This window comes from Oncorhynchus nerka, linkage group LG7 (assembly GCF_034236695.1).
Source record: "Oncorhynchus nerka isolate Pitt River linkage group LG7, Oner_Uvic_2.0, whole genome shotgun sequence".
NCBI classification, from domain to species: Eukaryota; Metazoa; Chordata; class Actinopteri; order Salmoniformes; family Salmonidae; genus Oncorhynchus; species Oncorhynchus nerka.
The window spans coordinates 91,285,134-91,312,163 of NC_088402.1; the positions used below are offsets into that span (position 1 = coordinate 91,285,134).

General features: G+C 46.1%; 1 protein-coding gene across 2 annotated transcripts in view; it reads right to left on the minus strand.

The window, feature by feature from the left end:
- LOC115125462 (regulator of G-protein signaling 17-like) overlaps positions 1 to 27,030 on the minus strand; it is a 148,465-nt gene that overhangs the window by 30,276 nt on the left and 91,159 nt on the right. For both annotated transcript variants that reach the window (XM_065020971.1, XM_065020970.1), the window contains exon 5: positions 18,242 to 18,476. In XM_065020971.1, coding sequence (XP_064877043.1) covers positions 18,242 to 18,476 — 235 coding nt within the window. The remainder of the gene's footprint in view (positions 1 to 18,241; positions 18,477 to 27,030) is intronic.

A 27,030-nucleotide genomic window follows, 5' to 3' on the forward strand; every position in this document is an offset into this window, starting at 1 on the left:
TGATGGTCGTTAGCGAGGTGGGGTTTGTTTGACTAACGTTAGCTGCTGGCTACATGATGGTCATGGCGAGGTGGGTTTTGTTTGACTAACGTTAGCTGCTGGCAATATGATGGTCGTTAGCGAGGTGGGGTTTGTTTGACTAACGTTAGCTGCTGGCTACATGATGGTAGTTAGCAAGGTGGGTTTTGTTTGACTAACGTTATAGCTGCTGGCTACATGATGGTCGTGGCGAGTTGGGTTTTGTTTGACTAACGTTAGCTGCTGGCAATATGATGGTCGTTAGCGAGGTGGGGTTTGTTTGACTAACGTTAGCTGCTGGCTATATGATGGTCGTTAGCGAGGTGGGTTTTGTTTGACTAACGTTAGCTGCTGGCTATATGATGGTCGTGGCGAGGTAGGTTTTGTTTGACTAACGTTAGCTGCTGGCTACATGATGGTCGTGGCGAGGTGGGTTTTGTTTGACTAACGTTAGCTGCTGGCTATATGATGGTCGTTAGCGAGTTGGGTTTTGTTTGACTAACGTTAGCTGCTGGCTACATGATGGCCGTTAGCGACGTGGGTTTTGTTTGACTAACGTTAGCTGCTGGCTACATGATGGCCGTTAGCGACGTGGGTTTTGTTTGACTAACATTAGCTGCTGGCTACATGATGGTAGTTAGCGACGTGGGTTTTGTTTGACTAACGTTAGCTGCTGGCTACATGATGGCCGTTAGCGACGTGGGTTTTGTTTGACTAACGTTAGCTGCTGGCTACATGATGGCCGTTAGCGAGGTGGGGTTTGTTTGACTAACGTTAGCTGCTGGCTATATGATGGTCGTTAGCGAGGTGGGTTTTGTTTGACTAACGTTAGCTGCTGGCTATATGATGGTCGTGGCGAGGTAGGTTTTGTTTGACTAACGTTAGCTGCTGGCTACATGATGGCCGTTAGCGACGTGGGTTTTGTTTGACTAACGTTAGCTGCTGGCTACATGATGGCCGTTAGCGACGTGGGTTTTGTTTGACTAACGTTAGCTGCTGGCTACATGATGGCCGTTAGCGAGGTGGGTTTTGTTTGACTAACGTTAGCTGCTGGCTACATGATGGTCGTGGTGAGGTGGGTTTTGTTTGACTAACGTTAGCTGCTGGCTACATGATGGTAGTTAGCGAGGTGGGTTTTGTTTGACTAACGTTATAGCTGCTGGCTACATGATGGTCGTGGCGAGGTGGGTTTTGTTTGACTAACGTTAGCTGCTGGCTACATGATGGCCGTTAGCGACGTGGGTTTTGTTTGACTAACGTTAGCTGCTGGCAACATGATGGTCATGGCGAGGTGGGTTTTGTTTGACTAATGTTATAGCTGCTGGCTACATGATGGTCATGGCGAGGTGGGTTTTGTTTGACTAACGTTATAGCTGCTGGCTACATGATGGTAGTTAGCGAGGTGGGTTTTGTTTGACTAACGTTATAGCTGCTGGCTACATGATGGTCGTGGCGAGGTGGGTTTTGTTTGACTAACGTTATAGCTGCTGGCTACATGATGGCCGTTAGCGAGGTGGGTTTTGTTTGACTAACGTTATAGCTGCTGGCTACATGATGGTAGTTAGCGAGGTGGGTTTTGTTTGACTAACGTTATAGCTGCTGGCTACATGATGGTCGTGGCGAGGTGGGTTTTGTTTGACTAACGTTATAGCTGCTGGCTATATGATGGTCGTTAGCCAGGTGGGTTTTGTTTGACTAACGTTAGCTGCTGGCTACATGATGGTCGTGGCGAGGTGGGTTTTGTTTGACTAACGTTAGCTGCTGGCTACATGATGGTAGTTAGCGAAGTGGGTTTTGTTTGACTAACGTTATAGCTGCTGGCTACATGATGGTCATGGCGAGGTGGGTTTTGTTTGACTAACGTTAGCTGCTGGCTACATGATGGTAGTTAGCGAAGTGGGTTTTGTTTGACTAACGTTATAGCTGCTGGCTACATGATGGTCATGGCGAGGTGGGTTTTGTTTGACTAATGTTATAGCTGCTGGCTACATGATGGTCATGGCGAGGTGGGTTTTGTTTGACTAACGTTAGCTGCTGGCTATATGATGGTAGTTAGCGAGGTGGGTTTTGTTTGACTAACGTTATAGCTGCTGGCTACATGATGGTCATGGCGAGGTGGGTTTTGTTTGACTAACGTTATAGCTGCTGGCTACATGATGGTCGTGGCGAGGTGGGTTTTGTTTGACTAACGTTAGCTGCTGGCTACATGATGGCCGTTAGCGACGTGGGTTTTGTTTGACTAACGTTAGCTGCTGGCTACATGATGGTAGTTAGCGAGGTGGGTTTTGTTTGACTAACGTTATAGCTGCTGGCTACATGATGGTCGTGGCGAGGTGGGTTTTGTTTGACTAACGTTAGCTGCTGGCTACATGATGGCCGTTAGCGACGTGGGTTTTGTTTGACTAACGTTAGCTGCTGGCAACATGATGGTCATGGCGAGGTGGGTTTTGTTTGACTAATGTTATAGCTGCTGGCTACATGATGGTCATGGCGAGGTGGGTTTTGTTTGACTAACGTTATAGCTGCTGGCTACATGATGGTAGTTAGCGAGGTGGGTTTTGTTTGACTAACGTTATAGCTGCTGGCTACATGATGGTCGTGGCGAGGTGGGTTTTGTTTGACTAACGTTATAGCTGCTGGCTACATGATGGCCGTTAGCGAGGTGGGTTTTGTTTGACTAACGTTATAGCTGCTGGCTACATGATGGTAGTTAGCGAGGTGGGTTTTGTTTGACTAACGTTATAGCTGCTGGCTACATGATGGTCGTGGCGAGGTGGGTTTTGTTTGACTAACGTTATAGCTGCTGGCTATATGATGGTCGTTAGCCAGGTGGGTTTTGTTTGACTAACGTTAGCTGCTGGCTACATGATGGTCGTGGCGAGGTGGGTTTTGTTTGACTAACGTTAGCTGCTGGCTACATGATGGTAGTTAGCGAAGTGGGTTTTGTTTGACTAACGTTATAGCTGCTGGCTACATGATGGTCATGGCGAGGTGGGTTTTGTTTGACTAACGTTAGCTGCTGGCTACATGATGGTAGTTAGCGAAGTGGGTTTTGTTTGACTAACGTTATAGCTGCTGGCTACATGATGGTCATGGCGAGGTGGGTTTTGTTTGACTAATGTTATAGCTGCTGGCTACATGATGGTCATGGCGAGGTGGGTTTTGTTTGACTAACGTTAGCTGCTGGCTATATGATGGTAGTTAGCGAGGTGGGTTTTGTTTGACTAACGTTATAGCTGCTGGCTACATGATGGTCATGGCGAGGTGGGTTTTGTTTGACTAACGTTATAGCTGCTGGCTACATGATGGTCGTGGCGAGGTGGGTTTTGTTTGACTAACGTTAGCTGCTGGCTACATGATGGCCGTTAGCGACGTGGGTTTTGTTTGACTAACGTTAGCTGCTGGCAATATGATGGTCGTTAGCGAGGTGGGGTTTGTTTGACTAACGTTAGCTGCTGGCTATATGATGGTCGTGGCGAGGTAGGTTTTGTTTGACTAACGTTAGCTGCTGGCTACATGATGGCCGTTAGCGACGTGGGTTTTGTTTGACTAACGTTAGCTGCTGGCTACATGATGGCCGTTAGCGACGTGGGTTTTGTTTGACTAACGTTAGCTGCTGGCTACATGATGGCCGTTAGCGAGGTGGGTTTTGTTTGACTAACGTTAGCTGCTGGCTACATGATGGCCGTGGCGAGGTGGGTTTTGTTTGACTAACGTTAGCTGCTGGCTACATGATGGCCGTTAGCGACGTGGGTTTTGTTTGACTAACGTTAGCTGCTGGCTACATGATGGTCGTGGCAAGGTGGGTTTTGTTTGACTAACATTATAGCTGCTGGCTACATGATGGTCGTTAGCGAGGTGGGTTTTGTTTGACTAACGTTAGCTGCTGGCTACATGATGGTAGTTAGCGAGGTGGGTTTTGTTTGACTAACGTTAGCTGCTGGCTACATGATGGTCGTTAGCGAGGTGGGTTTTGTTTGACTAACGTTAGCTGCTGGCTACATGATGGTCGTGGCGAGGTGGGTTTTGTTTGACTAACGTTAGCTGCTGGCTACATGATGGTCGTGGCGAGGTGGGTTTTGTTTGACTAACGTTAGCTGCTGGCTATATGATGGTAGTTAGCCAGGTGGGTTTTGTTTGACTAACGTTAGCTGCTGGCTACATGATGGTCGTGGCGAGGTGGGTTTTGTTTGACTAACGTTAGCTGCTGGCTACATGATGGTAGTTAGCGAAGTGGGTTTTGTTTGACTAACGTTATAGCTGCTGGCTACATGATGGTCATGGCGAGGTGGGTTTTGTTTGACTAACGTTAGCTGCTGGCTACATGATGGTAGTTAGCGAGGTGGGTTTTGTTTGACTAACGTTATAGCTGCTGGCTACATGATGGTCGTGGCGAGGTAGGTTTTGTTTGACTAACGTTATAGCTGCTGGCTACATGATGGTCGTTAGCGAGGTGGGTTTTGTTTGACTAACGTTAGCTGCTGGCTACATGATGGTAGTTAGCAAGGTGGGTTTTGTTTGACTAACGTTATAGCTGCTGGCTACATGATGGTCGGGCGAGGTGGGTTTTGTTTGACTAACGTTAGCTGCTGGCAATATGATGGTCGTTAGCGAGGTGGGGTTTGTTTGACTAACGTTAGCTGCTGGCTATATGATGGTCGTTAGCGAGGTGGGTTTTGTTTGACTAACGTTAGCTGCTGGCTATATGATGGTCGTGGCGAGGTAGGTTTTGTTTGACTAACGTTAGCTGCTGGCTACATGATGGTCGTGGCGAGGTGGGTTTTGTTTGACTAACGTTAGCTGCTGGCTATATGATGGTCGTTAGCGAGTTGGGTTTTGTTTGACTAACGTTAGCTGCTGGCTACATGATGGCCGTTAGCGGCGTGGGTTTTGTTTGACTAACGTTAGCTGCTGGCTATATGATGGTAGTTAGCCAGGTGGGTTTTGTTTGACTAACGTTAGCTGCTGGCTACATGATGGTCGTGGCGAGGTGGGTTTTGTTTGACTAACGTTAGCTGCTGGCTACATGATGGTAGTTAGCGAAGTGGGTTTTGTTTGACTAACGTTATAGCTGCTGGCTACATGATGGTCATGGCGAGGTGGGTTTTGTTTGACTAACGTTAGCTGCTGGCTACATGATGGTAGTTAGCGAGGTGGGTTTTGTTTGACTAACGTTATAGCTGCTGGCTACATGATGGTCGTGGCGAGGTAGGTTTTGTTTGACTAACGTTATAGCTGCTGGCTACATGATGGTAGTTAGCGAAGTGGGTTTTGTTTGACTAACGTTATAGCTGCTGGCTACATGATGGTCGTGGCGAGGTGGGTTTTGTTTGACTAACGTTAGCTGCTGGCTACATGATGGTAGTTAGCGAAGTGGGTTTTGTTTGACTAACGTTATAGCTGCTGGCTACATGATGGTCATGGCGAGGTGGGTTTTGTTTGACTAACGTTAGCTGCTGGCTACATGATGGTAGTTAGCGAGGTGGGTTTTGTTTGACTAACGTTATAGCTGCTGGCTACATGATGGTCGTGGCGAGGTAGGTTTTGTTTGACTAACGTTATAGCTGCTGGCTACATGATGGTCGTTAGCGAGGTGGGTTTTGTTTGACTAACGTTAGCTGCTGGCTACATGATGGTAGTTAGCAAGGTGGGTTTTGTTTGACTAACGTTATAGCTGCTGGCTACATGATGGTCGTGGCGAGGTGGGTTTTGTTTGACTAACGTTAGCTGCTGGCAATATGATGGTCGTTAGCGAGGTGGGGTTTGTTTGACTAACGTTAGCTGCTGGCTACATGATGGTCGTGGCGAGGTGGGTTTTGTTTGACTAACGTTAGCTGCTGGCAATATGATGGTCGTTAGCGAGGTGGGGTTTGTTTGACTAACGTTAGCTGCTGGCTACATGATGGTAGTTAGCAAGGTGGGTTTTGTTTGACTAACGTTATAGCTGCTGGCTACATGATGGTCGTGGCGAGTTGGGTTTTGTTTGACTAACGTTAGCTGCTGGCAATATGATGGTCGTTAGCGAGGTGGGGTTTGTTTGACTAACGTTAGCTGCTGGCTATATGATGGTCGTTAGCGAGGTGGGTTTTGTTTGACTAACGTTAGCTGCTGGCTATATGATGGTCGTGGCGAGGTAGGTTTTGTTTGACTAACGTTAGCTGCTGGCTACATGATGGTCGTGGCGAGGTGGGTTTTGTTTGACTAACGTTAGCTGCTGGCTATATGATGGTCGTTAGCGAGTTGGGTTTTGTTTGACTAACGTTAGCTGCTGGCTACATGATGGCCGTTAGCGACGTGGGTTTTGTTTGACTAACGTTAGCTGCTGGCTACATGATGGCCGTTAGCGACGTGGGTTTTGTTTGACTAACATTAGCTGCTGGCTACATGATGGTAGTTAGCGACGTGGGTTTTGTTTGACTAACGTTAGCTGCTGGCTACATGATGGCCGTTAGCGACGTGGGTTTTGTTTGACTAACGTTAGCTGCTGGCTACATGATGGCCGTTAGCGACGTGGGTTTTGTTTGACTAACGTTAGCTGCTGGCAATATGATGGTCGTTAGCGAGGTGGGGTTTGTTTGACTAACGTTAGCTGCTGGCTATATGATGGTCGTTAGCGAGGTGGGTTTTGTTTGACTAACGTTAGCTGCTGGCTATATGATGGTCGTGGCGAGGTAGGTTTTGTTTGACTAACGTTAGCTGCTGGCTACATGATGGCCGTTAGCGACGTGGGTTTTGTTTGACTAACGTTAGCTGCTGGCTACATGATGGCCGTTAGCGACGTGGGTTTTGTTTGACTAACGTTAGCTGCTGGCTACATGATGGCCGTTAGCGAGGTGGGTTTTGTTTGACTAACGTTAGCTGCTGGCTACATGATGGTCGTGGTGAGGTGGGTTTTGTTTGACTAACGTTAGCTGCTGGCTACATGATGGTAGTTAGCGAGGTGGGTTTTGTTTGACTAACGTTATAGCTGCTGGCTACATGATGGTCGTGGCGAGGTGGGTTTTGTTTGACTAACGTTAGCTGCTGGCTACATGATGGCCGTTAGCGACGTGGGTTTTGTTTGACTAACGTTAGCTGCTGGCAACATGATGGTCATGGCGAGGTGGGTTTTGTTTGACTAATGTTATAGCTGCTGGCTACATGATGGTCATGGCGAGGTGGGTTTTGTTTGACTAACGTTATAGCTGCTGGCTACATGATGGTAGTTAGCGAGGTGGGTTTTGTTTGACTAACGTTATAGCTGCTGGCTACATGATGGTCGTGGCGAGGTGGGTTTTGTTTGACTAACGTTATAGCTGCTGGCTACATGATGGCCGTTAGCGAGGTGGGTTTTGTTTGACTAACGTTATAGCTGCTGGCTACATGATGGTAGTTAGCGAGGTGGGTTTTGTTTGACTAACGTTATAGCTGCTGGCTACATGATGGTCGTGGCGAGGTGGGTTTTGTTTGACTAACGTTATAGCTGCTGGCTATATGATGGTCGTTAGCCAGGTGGGTTTTGTTTGACTAACGTTAGCTGCTGGCTACATGATGGTCGTGGCGAGGTGGGTTTTGTTTGACTAACGTTAGCTGCTGGCTACATGATGGTAGTTAGCGAAGTGGGTTTTGTTTGACTAACGTTATAGCTGCTGGCTACATGATGGTCATGGCGAGGTGGGTTTTGTTTGACTAACGTTAGCTGCTGGCTACATGATGGTAGTTAGCGAAGTGGGTTTTGTTTGACTAACGTTATAGCTGCTGGCTACATGATGGTCATGGCGAGGTGGGTTTTGTTTGACTAATGTTATAGCTGCTGGCTACATGATGGTCATGGCGAGGTGGGTTTTGTTTGACTAACGTTAGCTGCTGGCTATATGATGGTAGTTAGCGAGGTGGGTTTTGTTTGACTAACGTTATAGCTGCTGGCTACATGATGGTCATGGCGAGGTGGGTTTTGTTTGACTAACGTTATAGCTGCTGGCTACATGATGGTCGTGGCGAGGTGGGTTTTGTTTGACTAACGTTAGCTGCTGGCTACATGATGGCCGTTAGCGACGTGGGTTTTGTTTGACTAACGTTAGCTGCTGGCAATATGATGGTCGTTAGCGAGGTGGGGTTTGTTTGACTAACGTTAGCTGCTGGCTATATGATGGTCGTGGCGAGGTAGGTTTTGTTTGACTAACGTTAGCTGCTGGCTACATGATGGCCGTTAGCGACGTGGGTTTTGCTTGACTAACGTTAGCTGCTGGCTACATGATGGCCGTTAGCGACGTGGGTTTTGTTTGACTAACGTTAGCTGCTGGCTACATGATGGCCGTTAGCGAGGTGGGTTTTGTTTGACTAACGTTAGCTGCTGGCTACATGATGGCCGTGGCGAGGTGGGTTTTGTTTGACTAACGTTAGCTGCTGGCTACATGATGGCCGTTAGCGACGTGGGTTTTGTTTGACTAACGTTAGCTGCTGGCTACATGATGGCCGTTAGCGACGTGGGTTTTGTTTGACTAACGTTAGCTGCTGGCTACATGATGGCCGTTAGCGACGTGGGTTTTGTTTGACTAACGTTAGCTGCTGGCTATATGATGGTCGTTAGCGAGGTGGGTTTTGTTTGACTAACGTTAGCTGCTGGCTATATGATGGTCGTGGCGAGGTAGGTTTTGTTTGACTAACGTTAGCTGCTGGCTACATGATGGCCGTTAGCGACGTGGGTTTTGTTTGACTAACGTTAGCTGCTGGCTACATGATGGCCGTTAGCGACGTGGGTTTTGTTTGACTAACGTTAGCTGCTGGCTACATGATGGCCGTTAGCGACGTGGGTTTTGTTTGACTAACGTTAGCTGCTGGCAATATGATGGTCGTTAGCGAGGTGGGGTTTGTTTGACTAACGTTAGCTGCTGGCTACATGATGGTCGTGGCGAGGTGGGTTTTGTTTGACTAACGTTAGCTGCTGGCTACATGATGGCCGTTAGCGGCGTGGGTTTTGTTTGACTAACGTTAGCTGCTGGCTACATGATGGCCGTTAGCGGCGTGGGTTTTGTTTGACTAACGTTAGCTGCTGGCTACATGATGGCCGTTAGCGACGTGGGTTTTGTTTGACTAACGTTAGCTGCTGGCTACATGATGGCCGTTAGCGAGGTGGGTTTTGTTTGACTAACGTTAGCTGCTGGCTACATGATGGCCGTTAGCGACGTGGGTTTTGTTTGACTAACGTTAGCTGCTGGCTACATGATGGCGTTAGCGGCGTGGGTTTTGTTTGACTAACGTTAGCTGCTGGCTACATGATGGCCGTTAGCGAGGTGGGTTTTGTTTGACTAACGTTAGCTGCTGGCTACATGATGGCCGTGGCGAGGTGGGTTTTGTTTGACTAACGTTAGCTGCTGGCTACATGATGGCCGTTAGCGACGTGGGTTTTGTTTGACTAACGTTAGCTGCTGGCTACATGATGGCCGTTAGCGACGTGGGTTTTGTTTGACTAACGTTAGCTGCTGGCTACATGATGGCCGTTAGCGACGTGGGTTTTGTTTGACTAACGTTAGCTGCTGGCAATATGATGGTCGTTAGCGAGGTGGGGTTTGTTTGACTAACGTTAGCTGCTGGCTATATGATGGTCGTTAGCGAGGTGGGTTTTGTTTGACTAACGTTAGCTGCTGGCTATATGATGGTCGTGGCGAGGTAGGTTTTGTTTGACTAACGTTAGCTGCTGGCTACATGATGGCCGTTAGCGACGTGGGTTTTGTTTGACTAACGTTAGCTGCTGGCTACATGATGGCCGTTAGCGACGTGGGTTTTGTTTGACTAACGTTAGCTGCTGGCTATATGATGGTCGTTAGCGAGGTGGGTTTTGTTTGACTAACGTTAGCTGCTGGCTATATGATGGTCGTGGCGAGGTAGGTTTTGTTTGACTAACGTTAGCTGCTGGCTACATGATGGCCGTTAGCGACGTGGGTTTTGTTTGACTAACGTTAGCTGCTGGCTACATGATGGCCGTTAGCGACGTGGGTTTTGTTTGACTAACGTTAGCTGCTGGCTACATGATGGCCGTTAGCGACGTGGGTTTTGTTTGACTAACGTTAGCTGCTGGCAATATGATGGTCGTTAGCGAGGTGGGGTTTGTTTGACTAACGTTAGCTGCTGGCTACATGATGGTCGTGGCGAGGTGGGTTTTGTTTGACTAACGTTAGCTGCTGGCTACATGATGGCCGTTAGCGACGTGGGTTTTGTTTGACTAACGTTAGCTGCTGGCTACATGATGGCCGTTAGCGACGTGGGTTTTGTTTGACTAACGTTAGCTGCTGGCTACATGATGGCCGTTAGCGACGTGGGTTTTGTTTGACTAACGTTAGCTGCTGGCTACATGATGGCCGTTAGCGAGGTGGGTTTTGTTTGACTAACGTTAGCTGCTGGCTACATGATGGCCGTTAGCGACGTGGGTTTTGTTTGACTAACGTTAGCTGCTGGCTACATGATGGCCGTTAGCGACGTGGGTTTTGTTTGACTAACGTTAGCTGCTGGCTACATGATGGCCGTTAGCGACGTGGGTTTTGTTTGACTAACGTTAGCTGCTGGCTACATGATGGTCGTTAGCGACGTGGGTTTTGTTTGACTAACGTTAGCTGCTGGCAATATGATGGTCGTTAGCGAGGTGGGTTTTGTTTGACTAACGTTAGCTGCTGGCTACATGATGGCCGTTAGCGACGTGGGTTTTGTTTGACTAACGTTAGCTGCTGGCAATATGATGGTCGTTAGCGAGGTGGGGTTTGTTTGACTAACGTTAGCTGCTGGCTATATGATGGTCGTGGCGAGGTAGGTTTTGTTTGACTAACGTTAGCTGCTGGCTACATGATGGCCGTTAGCGACGTGGGTTTTGTTTGACTAACGTTAGCTGCTGGCTACATGATGGCTGTTAGCGACGTGGGTTTTGTTTGACTAACGTTAGCTGCTGGCTACATGATGGCCGTTAGCGACGTGGGTTTTGTTTGACTAACGTTAGCTGCTGGCAATATGATGGTCGTTAGCGAGGTGGGGTTTGTTTGACTAACGTTAGCTGCTGGCTACATGATGGTCGTGGCGAGGTGGGTTTTGTTTGACTAACGTTAGCTGCTGGCTACATGATGGCCGTTAGCGACGTGGGTTTTGTTTGACTAACGTTAGCTGCTGGCAATATGATGGTCGTTAGCGAGGTGGGTTTTGTTTGACTAACGTTAGCTGCTGGCTACATGATGGCCGTTAGCGACGTGGGTTTTGTTTGACTACGCATATCAAACAAAACCCACCTCGCTAACGGCATAACGCATATCCAGATTGTATAAAAGAAGATTACTGTGTGACTCACGTGGAATTGGACTGCGGTTTGACTCATGATTGCCAGTGTGCCGGTAATACGGTAACCGTAACAACCAAACCTAGTTGTTGAGAGGTGTTGTTGAGGAGGCTTTGTCAGCTGTAGCTAGGAGACCACTGTGACAGTCAAGTTAAGTCTAATACTAGATTCAGTTAAAGTGAGTGGGAGAGTGTTTTGTTTTCAGTTACACTTTGAGAACCAACTTTGTGAGACTTTTATTTAGAATACATTTTTATTTAGAATAAATATGCCAGCCTGGTTTGTGTGCCCTCATTGCCATCCTATCAGCCACCCTACCAGCAACGCTGTACCCTCATTGCCATCCTATCAGCCACCTTACCAGCAACGCTGTACCCTCATTGCCATCCTATCAGCCACCTACCAGCAACGCTGTACCCTCATTGCCATCCTATCAGCCACCCTACCAGCAACGCTGTACCCTCATTGCCATCCTATCAGCCACCTTACCAGCAACGCTGTACCCTCATTGCCATCCTATCAGCCACCTTACCAGCAACGCTGTACCCTCATTGCCATCCTATCAGCCACCTTACCAGCAACGCTGTACCCTCATTGCCATCCTATCAGCCACCTTACCAGCAACGCTGTACCCTCATTGCCATCCTATCAGCCACCTTACCAGCAACGCTGTACCCTCATTGCCATCCTATCAGCCACCTACCAGCAACGCTGTACCCTCATTGCCATCCTATCAGCCACCTTACCAGCAACGCTGTACCCTCATTGCCATCCTATCAGCCACCTTACCAGCAACGCTGTACCCTCATTGCCATCCTATCAGCCACCTACCAGCAACGCTGTACCCTCATTGCCATCCTATCAGCCACCTACCAGCAACGCTGTACCCTCATTGCCATCCTATCAGCCACCTACCAGCAACGCTGTACCCTCATTGCCATCCTATCAGCCACCTACCAGCAACGCTGTACCCTCATTGCCATCCTATCAGCCACCTACCAGCAACGCTGTACCCTCATTGCCATCCTATCAGCCACCTACCAGCCACGCCTAGCAAGTTGTTACTCATTGTTTATACAACGGGTGGGTCTAATCCTGGATGCTGGTTGGTTAAAACAGCATTCCAGCCGGTGTCTATTCCACAAGTTACCAACCGGCTAAATCTATGACCTTAAAATGCCTATTTACTCTGTTCCATCTGACTGCGCAATCCACTGTCTCATCAGCTCAGCCAGGTCCTTTGTGTACTAGGATCTACACCGTAAAGAACATCTAGACATTATCTCCCATTTCTTTTTGAACTGGTTTTCAACAGTGGAGATTTGTCTCTCTCCGACATTTGGTTTTCAACAGAGGAGATTTGTCTCTCTTCGACATTTGCAATGTTGTTTCAATATTTAAATGAGGTCTCCAGCTGTCCTCATTGTAATGAAGGAAGGAGGCAGACAGGCTGCCATTTTGTTCTCAGCCAGTCGAAATCACGAATCAGCATTCTACTTTTATGGATATACACAAAGAAAACACTAAATCCAGCTAGTTTGCTGTTATTCCATCTTCAGTTTGAAGTGATTGTGTTGTGTAGTTGGCTATCTTTTCTGAAAAGTGTCCTGGCAAGTGAGCAAATTATCTGTACCAGGAAAAAATTTCACATTATTGTTATGGAACAAACAAACGCAGCTACTTTGCTGTTATTCTGGCTGTGCTGTTTAACATCACTGTGTTAGCCAATGTTGGCTAGCTAGCAAGCAAGGGATAAGAACGTTGCCAGCCACCATGGAAACTGAACATTTAGAGCGAACGATTGGATGGCATTCGTGGAAACAGAACAAAAAGACTGAAGGACTGGGTCGCGTCCATAGATACAGAACAACAAGACTGAACGACTGGGTCGAGTCCATAGATACAGAACAAAAAGACTGAACGACTGGGTCGAGTCCATAGATTCAGAACAACAAGACTGAACGACTGGGTCACGTCCCATAGATACAGAACAAAAAGACTGAACGACTGGGTCACGTCCCATAGATACAGAACAAAAAGACTGAACGACTGGGTCACGTCCATAGATACAGAACAAAAAGACTGAACGACTGGGTCACGTCCCATAGATACAGAACAAAAAGACTGAACGACTGGGTCGCGTCCATAGATACATAACAACAAGACTGAACGACTGGGTCTCGTCTATAGATACAGAACAAAAAGACTGAACGACTGGGTCACGTCCATAGATACAGAACAAAAAGACTGAACGACTGGGTCACCATAGATACAGAACAACAAGACTGAACGACTGGGTCATGTCCATAGATACAGAACAAAAAGACTGAACGACTGGGTCACGTCCCATAGATACAGAACAAAAAGACTGAACGACTGGGTCACCATAGATACAGAACAAAAAGACTGAACGACTGGGTCACGTCCATAGATACAGAACAAAAAGACTGAACGACTGGGTCACCATAGATACAGAACAACAAGACTGAACGACTGGGTCATGTCCATAGATACAGAACAACAAGACTGAACGACTGGGTCGTGTCCATAGATACAGAACAAAAAGACTGAACGACTGGGTCTCGTCTATAGATACAGAACAAAAAGACTGAACGACTGGGTCACGTCCATAGATACAGAACAACAAGACTGAACGACTGGGTCACCATAGATACAGAACAAAAAGACTGAACGACTGGGTCACCATAGATACAGAACAAAAAGACTGAACGACTGGGTCTCGTCTATAGATACAGAACAAAAAGACTGAACGACTGGGTCGAGTCCATAGATACAGAACAAAAAGACTGAACGACTGGGTCGAGTCCATAGATACAGAACAAAAAGACTGAACGACTGGGTCACCATAGATACAGAACAAAAAGACTAAACGACTGGGTCACCATAGATACAGAACAAAAAGACTGAACGACTGGGTCACCATAGATACAGAACAAAAAGACTGAACGACTGGGTCATGTCCATAGATACAGAACAACAAGACTGAACGACTGGGTCACCATAGATACAGAACAACAAGACTGAACGACTGGGTCACCATAGATACAGAACAAAAAGACTGAACGACTGGGTCACCATAGATACAGAACAACAAGACTGAACGACTGGGTCACCATAGATACAGAACAACAAGACTGAACGACTGGGTCACCATAGATACAGAACATAAAGACTGAACGACTGGGTCGAGTCCATAGATACAGAACAACAAGACTGAACGACTGGGTCACCATAGATACATAACAACAAGACTGAACGACTGGGTCACGTCCATAGATACAGAACAAAAAGACTGAACGACTGGGTCACGTCCCATAGATACAGAACAAAAAGACTGAACGACTGGGTCGCGTCCATAGATACAGAACAAAAAGACTGAACGACTGGGTCACGTCCCATAGATACAGAACATAAAGACTGAACGACTGGGTCGAGTCCATAGATACAGAACAAAAAGACTGAACGACTGGGTCGCGTCCATAGATACAGAACAAAAAGACTGAACGACTGGGTCACGTCCCATAGATACAGAACAAAAAGACTGAACGACTGGGTCGCGTCCATAGATACAGAACGACTGGGTCACGTCCCATAGATACAGAACAAAAAGACTGAACGACTGGGTCACGTCCCATAGATACAGAACAAAAAGACTGAACGACTGGGTCACGTCCCATAGATACAGAACAAAAAGACTGAACGACTGGGTCACGTCCATAGATACAGAACATAAAGACTGAACGACTGGGTCACCATAGATACAGAACAACAAGACTGAACGACTGGGTCACCATAGATACAGAACAAACAGACTGAACGACTGGGTCGAGTCCATAGATACAGAACATAAAGACTGAACGACTGGGTCTCGTCCCATAGATACAGAACAAAAAGACTGAACGACTGGGTCTCGTCCCATAGATACAGAACAAAAAGACTGAACGACTGGGTCGCGTCCATAGATACAGAACAAAAAGACTGAATGACTGGGTCGCGTCCATAGATACAGAACGACTGGGTCACGTCCCATAGATACAGAACGACTGGGTCACGTCCATAGATACAGAACAACAAGACTGAACGACTGGGTCACGTCCCATAGATACAGAACATAAAGACTGAATGACTGGGTCGCGTCCATAGATACAGAACAACAAGACTGAACGACTGGGTCGAGTCCATAGATACAGAACAACAAGACTGAACGACTGGGTCGCGTCCATAGATACAGAACAAAAAGACTGAACGACTGGGTCGAGTCCATAGATACAGAACAACAAGACTGAACGACTGGGTCGAGTCCATAGATACAGAACAAAAAGACTGAACGACTGGGTCACGTCCATAGATACAGAACAAAAAGACTGAACGACTGGGTCACCATAGATACAGAACAACAAGACTGAACGACTGGGTCACCATAGATACAGAACAAACAGACTGAACGACTGGGTCACGTCCATAGATACAGAACAAAAAGACTGAACGACTGGGTCGGGTCCATAGATACAGAACAACAAGACTGAACGACTGGGTCACCATAGATACAGAACAAAAAGACTGAACGACTGGGTCACGTCCATAGATACAGAACATAAAGACTGAACGACTGGGTCGAGTCCATAGATACAGAACAAAAAGACTGAACGACTGGGTCACGTCCATAGATACAGAACATAAAGACTGAACGACTGGGTCTCGTCCCATAGATACAGAACAAAAAGACTGAATGACTGGGTCGCGTCCATAGATACAGAACGACTGGGTCACGTCCCATAGATACAGAACGACTGGGTCACGTCCATAGATACAGAACAAAAAGACTGAATGACTGGGTCACGTCCATAGATACAGAACGACTGGGTCACGTCCATAGATACAGAACAAAAAGACTGAACGACTGGGTCACGTCCATAGATACAGAACAAAAAGACTGAACGACTGGGTCACGTCCCATAAATACAGAACAACAAGACTGAACGACTGGGTCGAGTCCATAGATACAGAACAACAAGACTGAACGACTGGGTCTCATCCCATAGATACAGAACAACAAGACTGAACGACTGGGTCTCATCCCATAGATACAGAACAAAAAGACTGAACGACTGGGTCACGTCCCATAGATACAGAACAACAAGACTGAACGACTGGGTCACCATAGATACAGAACAAAAAGACTGAACGACTGGGTCACCATAGATACAGAACAAAAAGACTGAACGACTGGGTCACGTCCATAGATACAGAACATAAAGACTGAACGACTGGGTCACGTCCATAGATACAGAACATAAAGACTGAACGACTGGGTCACGTCCCATAGATACAGAACATAAAGACTGAACGACTGGGTCACGTCCATAGATACAGAACATAAAGACTGAACGACTGGGTCTCGTCCCATAGATACAGAACAAAAAGACTGAATGACTGGGTCGCGTCCATAGATACAGAACGACTGGGTCACGTCCCATAGATACAGAACGACTGGGTCACGTCCATAGATACAGAACAAAGAGACAGAACGACTGGGTCACGTCCATAGATACAGAACAAAAAGACTGAACGACTGGGTCACGTCCCATAGATACAGAACAACAAGACTGAACGATTGGGTCACGTCCCATAAATACAGAACAACAAGACTGAACGACTGGGTCACGTCCCATAAATACAGAACAACAAGACTGAACGACTGGGTCTCGTCCATAGATACAGAACAACAAGACTGAACGACTGGGTCTCGTCCATAGATACAGAATAACAAGACTGAACGACTGGGTCGCGTCCATAGATACAGAACAAACAGGGAGAGAGTTTGAGGGAGAGAGTGCATCTGCTTCTCTGGCAGGGAGAGAGTGCATCTGCTTCTCTGGCAGGGAGAGAGTGAGGGATAGGGAGGCAGAGAGTGCATCTGCTTCTCTGGCAGGGAGAGAGTGAGGGATAGGGAGGGAGAGAGTGCATCTGCTTCTCTGGCAGGGAGAGAGTGAGGGATAGGGAGGGAGAGAGTGAGGATAGGGAGGGAGAGAGTGCATCTGCTTCTCTGGCAGGGAGAGAGTGAGGGATAGGGAGGGAGAGAGTGAGGGATAGGGAGGGAGAGAGTGCATCTGCTTCTCTGGCAGGGAGAGAGTGAGGGATAGGGAGGGAGAGAGTGAGGGATAGGGAGGGAGAGAGTGCATCTGCTTCTCTGGCATTATCACTTAAATAATCATCAGTACAACTGCACCGTTTCTGTGTTGTGGGAACAATTTGCCGCAAACTAAGGAATGTTCTGAGTTTGGAACGGAGTTGTCTTTCCAATATGAGACGTGAACTAAGGAATGTTCTGAGTTTGGAGGGGCACGGAGTAGTCTTTCCAATTTGAGACGTGAACTAAGGAATGTTCTGAGTTTGGAGGGGCACGGAGTAGTCTTTCCAATATGAGACGTGAACTAAGGAATGTTCTGAGTTTGGAGGGGCACGGAGTAGTCTTTCCAATTTGAGACGTGAAATTGAGGAGTACTTGTACTTCTATGGAGAGAGTATAGACATGTAGAAGAGAATAGACACATATGGAGAAGAGGATGACAAGTATGAGGAAGAGGACGAGAGATATGGAGAAAAGGATGACAGATATGATGAGAGTATGGAGTCAGAGGAAAGGGGAGAAAACAATACCTTTTTGGAGGAGAAGATGAGGATGGAGAGGGGAGAAAACAATACCTTTTTGGAGGAGAAGATGAGGATGGAGAGGGGAGAAAACAATACCTTTTTTGAGGAGAAGATGGAGATGGAGAGGGGAGAAAACAATACCTTTTTTGAGGAGAAGATGGAGATGGGGAGGGGAGAAAACAATACCTTTTTTGAGGAGAAGATGGAGAGGGGAGAAAGAGGAGAGAACAGAAGAAAAAGTGCACTACGTACCTCTTTGGGGGACAGGATAGAGATGTAGTCCTCGTAGATCATGCGTGCCTTCTCCTCTACTGTGTTCTTGTTCATCTCCTGTTTGAGGTCTTCACAGGCCAGCCAGAACAACATGTTCTCCTCGCTGTACTCAGTCCTTAAGAACTCCCTGAACACGTTCCGACCTGCAGGATTCTTCATCAGCTTATCGAACGACTGAGCCCAGACACTTATCTCATCTAATGTTGGTTTGGTGCTGGGGGGTGGGAGAGAGAAAGAGGTTTAACTACTGATCCCAGACCCATATCTCATCTAATGTTGGTTTGGTGCTGGGGGGTGGGAGAGAGAAAGAGGTTTAACTACTGATCCCAGACCATTATCTCATCTAATGTTGGATTGGTGCTGGGGGGTGGGAGAGAGAAAGAGGTTTAACTACTGATCCCAGACCCATATCTCATCTAATGTTGGTTTGGTGCTGGGGGGTGGGAGAGAGAAAGATGTTTAACTACTGATCCCAGACCCATATCTCATCTAATGTTGGTTTGGTGCTGGTGGGTGGGAGAGAGGGAGAGAGTGAGGGATAGGGAGGGAGAGAGTGAGGGATAGGGAGAGAAAGTGAGGGATATGGAGGGAGAAAGTGAGGGATATGGAGGGAGAAAGTGAGGGATATGGAGGGAGAGAGTGAGGGATAGGCAGAGAGAGTGAGGGATAGGGAGGGAGAGAGTGAGGGATAGGGAGGGAGAAAGTGAGGGATATGGAGGGAGAAAGTGAGGGATATGGAGGGAGAAAGTGAGGGATATGGAGGGAGAAAGTGAGGGATATGGAGGGAGAAAGTGAGGGATAGGCAGAGAGAGTGAGGGATAGGGAGGGAGAGAGTGAGGGATAGGGAGGGAGAAAGTGAGGGATATGGAGGGAGAAAGTGAGGGATGTGAGGGATATGGAGGGAGAAAGTGAGGGATATGGAGGGAGAAAGTGAGGGATAGGGAGGGAGAGAGTGAGGGATTGGGAGAGAAAGTGAGGGATAGGGAGGGAGAAAGTGAGGGATAGGGAGGGAGAGAGTGAGGGATTGGGAGAGAAAGTGAGGGATAGGGAGGGAGAGAGTGAGGGATAGGGAGGGAGAAAGTGAGGGATAGGGAGGGAGAGAGTGAGGGATAGGGAGGGAGAAAGTGAGGGATAGGGAGGGAGAAAGTGAGGGATAGGGAGGGAGAGATGTACTGTCCACTTTTATTGTTATTTCACTTTTGTTTATCCATTTCACTTGCTTTGGCAATGTAAACATATGTATACAGAGAGAGATTGAGAGGGAAAGAGAGAAGGAGGGAGAGAGAGAGAGAGAGAGATAGACAGAGAGAGAGAGAGAGAGAGAGAGAGAGAGAGAGAGAGAGAGAGAGAGGGGGGGAAAGAGAGAGAGAAAGAGAGAGAAGGAGGGAGAGAGAGAGAGAGAGAGAGAGAGAGAGAGAGAGAGAGAAGGAGAGAGAAGGAGAGAGAAGGAGGGAGAGAGAGAGAGGGAGAGAAGAGAGAGAGATAGAGAGGGAAAGAGAGAAGGAGGGAGGGAGAAAGCGAGAGAGAGAGAGAGAGGGGGGGATAGAGAGAGATAGAAGGCAAAAGAGAGAGACATATAGAGAGGGAAAGAGAGAGGGAGGGGAGAGAAAGCGAGAGAGAGAGAGAGAGAGAGAGAGAGAGAGAGAGGGAGGGAGAGAGAGAGAAAGAGAGAGACATATAGAGAGGGAAAGAGAGAGGGAGGGAGAGAGAAAGCGAGAGAGAGAGAGAGAGAGAGAGAGAGGGAGGGAGAGAGAGAGAAAGAGAGAGACATATAGAGAGGGAAAGAGAGAGGGAGGGAGAGAGAGAGAGAGAGAGAGAGGGAGGGAGAGAGAAAGCGAGAGAGAGGGAGGGAGAGAGAAAGCGAGAGAGAGAGAGAGAGAGAGAGAGAGAGAGAGAGGGAGGGAGAGAGAAAGCGAGAGAGAGAGAGAGAGAGGGATATTGCATTTATCAATATTGCATAGAAATTATTCTAAAATATTACTTAAGTATAGAAAAAGTGTGATTTATCAAACAATCTTACGAGTCTCACACTGGTAGGAGATAACCACTGGTAGGAGATAACCACTGGTAGGAGATAACCACTGGTAGGAGATAACCACTGGTAGGAGATAACCACTGGTAGGAGATAACCACTGGTAGGATATAACCACTGGTAGGAGATAACCACTGGTAGGAGATAACCACTGGTAGGAGATAACCACTGGTAGGAGATAACCACTGGTAGGAGATAACCACTGGTAGGAGATAACCACTGGTAGGATATAACCACTGGTAGGAGATAACCACTGGTAGGAGATAACCACCGGTAGGAGATAACCACTGGTAGGATATAACCACTGGTAGGAGATAACCACTGGTAGGAGATAACCACTGGTAGGAGATAACCACTGGTAGGAGATAACCACTGGTAGGAGATAACCACCGGTAGGAGATAGCCACCGGTAGGAGATTACCACTGGTAGGAAATAACCACTGGTAGGAGATAACCACTGGTAGGAGATAACCACTGGTAGGAGATAACCACTGGTAGGAGATAACCAGTGGTAGGAGATAACCACTGGTAGGAGATAACCACTGGTAGGAGATAACCACTGGTAGGAGATAACCACTGGTAGGAAATAACCACTGGTAGGAGATAACCACTGGTAGGAGATAACCACTGGTAGGAGATAACCACCGGTAGGAGATAACCACCGGTAGGAGATTACCACTGGTAGGAAATAACCATTGATAAATACCAACTGTTCTCTATTTCACCCCTAATGAACCATATATGCTCTAAGCCCATTATCAATCCCATTAAAGCCTGTGAGAATATGCAACGCCCTGTGAAATAGCCTTGAAAGGCGCAAAACAAAAATGCGATTGAGTGTTATTTGTTTGTTTGTTTGTGTTATTAGTTGAGTGTTATTTGACTCAGTTGTGGCTTACCCAGTAAATATTAAAACATACAGTAATTAGTGAGCACGTTTCTCTACTTTTTACACTCCAAGAATTTTGCATTTGAAATCAAACAATGACTATGAGGTTAAAGAGCAGACTGTCAGCTTTGAACCATTTAGACATTTAAATTAAATTAATTAATTAAATTTAAACACAAATGAACTTATATGTGTATTAAAGTAGTAGAAAAGTATTTTATTCCAATATGCATAGAATGCAATGACTACATCAAGCTTGTGACTGTAACTTTGTTGGTGTCACGTCCTGACCTTAGTTCCTTTGTTATGTTTCTTGTTTAGGTTGGTCAGGGCGTGAGTTGGGGTGGGCATTTTATGTGTTGTTCTAGTTCTGGTTTTCTATGTGTTTGTTATGTTTCTTGTTTAGGTTGGTCAGGGCGTGAGTTGGGGTGGGCATTTTATGTGTTGTTCTAGTTCTGGTTTTCTATGTGTTTGTTATGTTTCTTGTTTAGGTTGGTCAGGGCGTGAGTTGGGGTGGGCATTCTATGTGTTGTTCTAGTTCTGGTTTTCTATGTGTTTGGCCTGGTATGGTTCTCAATCAGAGGCAGCTGTCAATCGTTGTCTCTGATTGAGAACCATATTTAGGCAGCCTGTTTTCCCACTTTTGTTTGTGTGTGGTTGTTTTCTGTTCAGTGTGTTTTAAACCTGACGGAGCTGTTTCGGTTGTTCTTTTGTTGCTTGTTTGATAGTGTTCAGTTTTACCATTAAAAGGATGAACATTTACCACGCTGCATGACAGCTTTTTACAGTTGGATGCATTTGATGTTGGTTTTGGTCGTGTTCAGATTATTTTGTGGCAAAACGAAAATAATAAAAAGCTTCTAATTGCTTCATTCCTCCCCCCCTCCTCTCCCCTGTAACTATTCCCCAGGTCGTTGCTGTAAATGAGAATGTGTTCTCAGTCAACTTACCGGTAAAATAAGGGTTCATAAAATAACTAAATAAATTATCAATTTTTGGGGGCTTTTTACAAATTTTAAATAATAATTTTAAAAAGGTAAATCATGTATTGTGTCATTTTGGAGTCACGTTTATTGTGAATAGAATATGTTTCTAAACACTTCTACATGAATGTGGATGCTACCATGGTTACGGATAATCCTGAATGAATCGTGAATAATGATGAGGGAGACACACAAATATCATGTACAGTGTCTTGCCAAAGTATTCACCCCCCTTGGCATTTTTCCTATTTTGTTACCTTACAACCTGAAATTAAAATGGATTTTTTTGGTGAGTTGGTATCATTTTGATTTACACAACATGCCTACCACTTTGAAGATGCTAGATATTTTTTGTTAAACAAAGAAGAAATAAGACACAATAAAAAAACAGAAAACTTGCATAACTATTCACCCCCCCAAAGTCAATAATTTGTAGAGCCACCTTTTACAGCTATTACAGCTGCAAGTCTCTTGGGGTATGTCTCTATAAGCTTGGCACATCTAGCCACTGGGCTTTTTTCCCTCCCATTTATTTGCCACAGCTCCACAGCGGTGATTGGAGTATCTGTCCATAGGACCACTTTAAGCCGTACACTCCACAGAGGTGATTGGAGTATCTGTCCATAGGACCACTTTAAGCCATACACTCCACAGAGGAGATTGGAGTATCTGTCCATAGGACCACTTTAAGCCGTACACTCCACAGAGGTGATTGGAGTATCTGTCCATAGGACCACTTTAAGCCATACACTCCACAGCGGTGATTGGAGTATCTGTCCATAGGACCACTTTAAGCCATACACTCCACAGAGGAGATTGGAGTATCTGTCCATAGGACGACTTTAAGCCGTACACTCAACAGAGGTGATTGGAGTATCTGTCCATAGGACCACTTTAAGCCGTACACTCCACAGAGGTGATTGGAGTATCTGTCCATAGGACCACTTTAAGCCATACACTCCACAGAGGAGATTGGAGTATCTGTCCATAGGACCACTTTAAGCCGTACACTCCACAGAGGTGATTGGAGTATCTGTCCATAGGACCACTTTAAGCCATACACTCCACAGCGGTGATTGGAGTATCTGTCCATAGGACCACTTTAAGCCATACACTCCACAGCGGTGATTGGAGTATCTGTCCATAGGACCACTTTAAGCCGTACACTCCACAGAGGTGATTGGAGTATCTGTCCATAGGACCACTTTAAGCCGTACACTCCACAGAGGTGATTGGAGTATCTGTCCATAGGACCACTTTAAGCCGTACACTCCACAGAGGTGATTGGAGTATCTGTCCATAGGACCACTTTAAGCCGTACACTCCACAGAGGTGATTGGAGTATCTGTCCATAGGACCACTTTAAGCCTTACACTCCACAGAGGAGATTGGAGTATCTGTCCATAGGACCACTTTAAGCCGTACACTCCACAGAGGTGATTGGAGTATCTGTCCATAGGACCACTTTAAGCCATACACTCCACAGAGGAGATTGGAGTATCTGTCCATAGGACCACTTTAAGCCGTACACTCCACAGAGGTGATTGGAGTATCTGTCCGTTGGACCACTTTAAGCCGTACACTCCACAGAGGTGATTGGAGCATCTGTCCATAGGACCACTTTAAGCCGTACACTCCACAGAGGTGATTGGAGTATCTGTCCATAGGACCACTTTAAGCCATACACTCCACAGAGGAGATTGGAGTATCTGTCCGTAGGACCACTTTAAGCCGTACACTCCACAGAGGTGATTGGAGTATCTGTCCGTAGGACCACTTTAAGCCATACACTCCACAGAGGTGATTGGAGTATCTGTCCATAGGACCACTTTAAGCCGTACACTCCACAGAGCTGGGCTTTGCGGAAGAGCCCGGGCTTTCCAAACATTCTAAAGAGCACACGTCAACTGGGCACGTTTAGCCCTTACAGACCTCCAAATGTCCTCTATGCAAACTCTGAGGGCACACAATTAGATTTCTGAATAACGGCACAGCTATTCGTAGCCTATTTCACTGTGGGAAAAGGGGACTGTAATATACATGTCAAGTTGATATGATTTTCAGTCTGTTTCCATATAACTGGTTTCCAGGGATCATAAGGAAAAATCATCTAAAAAGAATTGCTACGTGTATTTACAATCCCCTTCTACAAACTGATTACTCATTTACCTAGCTTTTAATCCATTTATACATTCAGTGCATGGAGATTATATCGGAAAAAGGAAAGTGTTTCTCCACTTGGAACCGGCTGGTTTGCTCGACCTTATTCGCGGTTTCTTCGCCCGTAAAAGTGGTGGGAATTATGAGGGAATTAAGTAAAGGTCAGAATACGGTGTAACTGTAGACACACCTCTGACACACCTTCATTTATTTGATCTCCTAAGCAAAAAGCGGGTGAATAGCGTGCTATTCTCGTGCTTAAATTCAAGGTCAGAATACGCACAGAGAGAGAAGGATGTAAAAAAATTAATTTACGCGCTTAACTCAGGTCTGAAATCAGGGCCTATATGAATAGTTTAGTTCCAAAACGACATAAAAACCACTATGGCTGTGTTTACCACAAGGAAAGCACAATTCTGATACGTTTTCCACTAATTGGTCTTTTCACTTCAGATCTTTTTTTCAAAGCTGATCTGATTGGTAAATGTTTTTGATCAGAATTGGGCTGCCTGTGTAAACAAGGCCTTTTAAGCTAATTTCTGACGCTTTCATATTGAAATAGTCTACATAGAAATACAATGCATTTTTACACTGCATTTTAACTCCCAGGATGCAATGCTCCACCAAAAACAGTGGTTAGCAAGCCCAGACAAACGCAAAGTAGTCTAAATATATTGTTGTCATCGCTATGAGTGCATTTTCACTTTTAGAATGTAGTCGTATTATAATGCTCACCGGGAATGCTCAGTACAGTATCTTCATGTCATTGTCACTTAGCAACTATTTGGATTTAGTCGTTAGTAGAATAATTGAGATGGCCCTCATCCGCTCTGTAATCAAAGTATTCCCATAGTTGTTTGGGTGAGCTGGCCCTCATCCGCTCTGTAATCAAATTATTCCCATAGTTGTTTGGGTGAGCTGGCCCTCATCCGCTCTGTAATCAAAGTATTCCCATAGTTGTTTGGGTGAGCTGTCCCTCATCCGCTCTGTAATCAAAGTATTCCCATAGTTGTTTGGGTGAGCTGGCCCTCATCCGCTCTGTAATCAAATTATTCCCATAGTTGTTTGGGTGAGCTGGCCCTCATCCGCTCTGTAATCAAAGTATTCCCATAGTTGTTTGGGTGAGCTGGCCCTCATCCGCTCTGTAATCAAAGTATTCCCATAGTTGTTTGGGTGAGCTGGCCCTCATCCGCTCTGTAATCAAAGTATTCCCATAGTTGTTTGGGTGAGCTGTCCCTCATCCACTCTGTAATCAAAGTATTCCCATAGTTGTTTGGGTGAGCTGGCCCTCATCCGCTCTGTAATCAAAGTATTCCCATAGTTGTTTGGGTGAGCTGGCCCTCATCCGCTCTGTAATCAAAGTATTCCCATAGTTGTTTGGGTGAGCTGGCCCTCATCCGCTCTGTAATCAAAGTATTCCCATAGTTGTTTGGGTGAGCTGGCCCTCATCCCTCTGTAATCAAAGTTAGATTGGGTGAGCTGGCCCTCATCCGCTCTGTAATCAAAGTATTCCCATAGTTGTTTGGGTGAGCTGGCCCTCATCCGCTCTGTAATCAAAGTATTCCCATAGTTGTTTGGGTGAGCTGGCCCTCATCCGCTCTGTAATCAAAGTATTCCCATAGTTGTTTGGGTGAGCTGGCCCTCATCCGCTCTGTAATCAAAGTATTCCCATAGTTGTTTGGGTGAGCTGGCCCTCATCCGCTCTGTAATCAAAGTATTCCCATAGTTGTTTGGGTGAGCTGGCCCTCATCCGCTCTGTAATCAAAGTATTCCCATAGTTGTTTTATCAACAAGCTGCGGGTGCGGATGTATGACGGCAGCATTCATGCAAAAACTGCGAAACACCGCATTTAATTATGGCAAGGTGAACGTAACTTAACCTGTTGCTTCTACTCGGGACGCTTGCGTCCCAACTAGAGCTCTGGAAATGCAAATGCGCTACGCTAAATGCTAATAGTATTAGTTAAAACTCAAAAGTTCATTAAAATACACATGCAGGGTATCGAATTAAAGCTACACTCGTTGTGAATCCAGGCAACAAGTCAGATTTTTAAAATGCTTTTCGGCGAAAGCATGAGAAGCTATTATCTGATAGCATGCAACACCCCAAAAGACCCACAGGGGACGTAAACAAAATAATTAGCATTTCGGCGTTACACAAACCGCACAATAAAATAGAAAACATTCATTACCTTTCACCATCTTCTTTGTTGGCACTCCTAGATGTCCCATAAACACTATTTGGGTCTTTATTTCGATTAAATCGGTCCATATAAAGCCTAGATATCGTTATATGTAGACTGTGTGATAAACGAAAAAAACATCGTTTCAAAACGTAACGTCATTTTTTTAAATTCAAAAAGTCGACGATAAACTTTCACAAAACACTTCGAAATACGTTTGTAATGCAACTTTAGGTATTAGTAAACGTTAATAAGCGATAAAATTCATCAGGAGGCGATGTAAAGATCATTAGCTCTGGAAAAATGTCCGGCTAGAAACTCAACGAAAATATCCGGTCCTAGACCGGAGGAGATACGGTGTCCTGTATGTGTTTGACCAAGAAAAAACTCGAAGGGAAATGACAAGACTCTAGACACCGTGTGGAAGCTGTAGGTACTGCAACCTCAGTCAATTAATTGTGGTTCACGTTTATCAATGGGTTCAAGTAGCGCATGGATATATTTTCCCATTTTCAGTGATC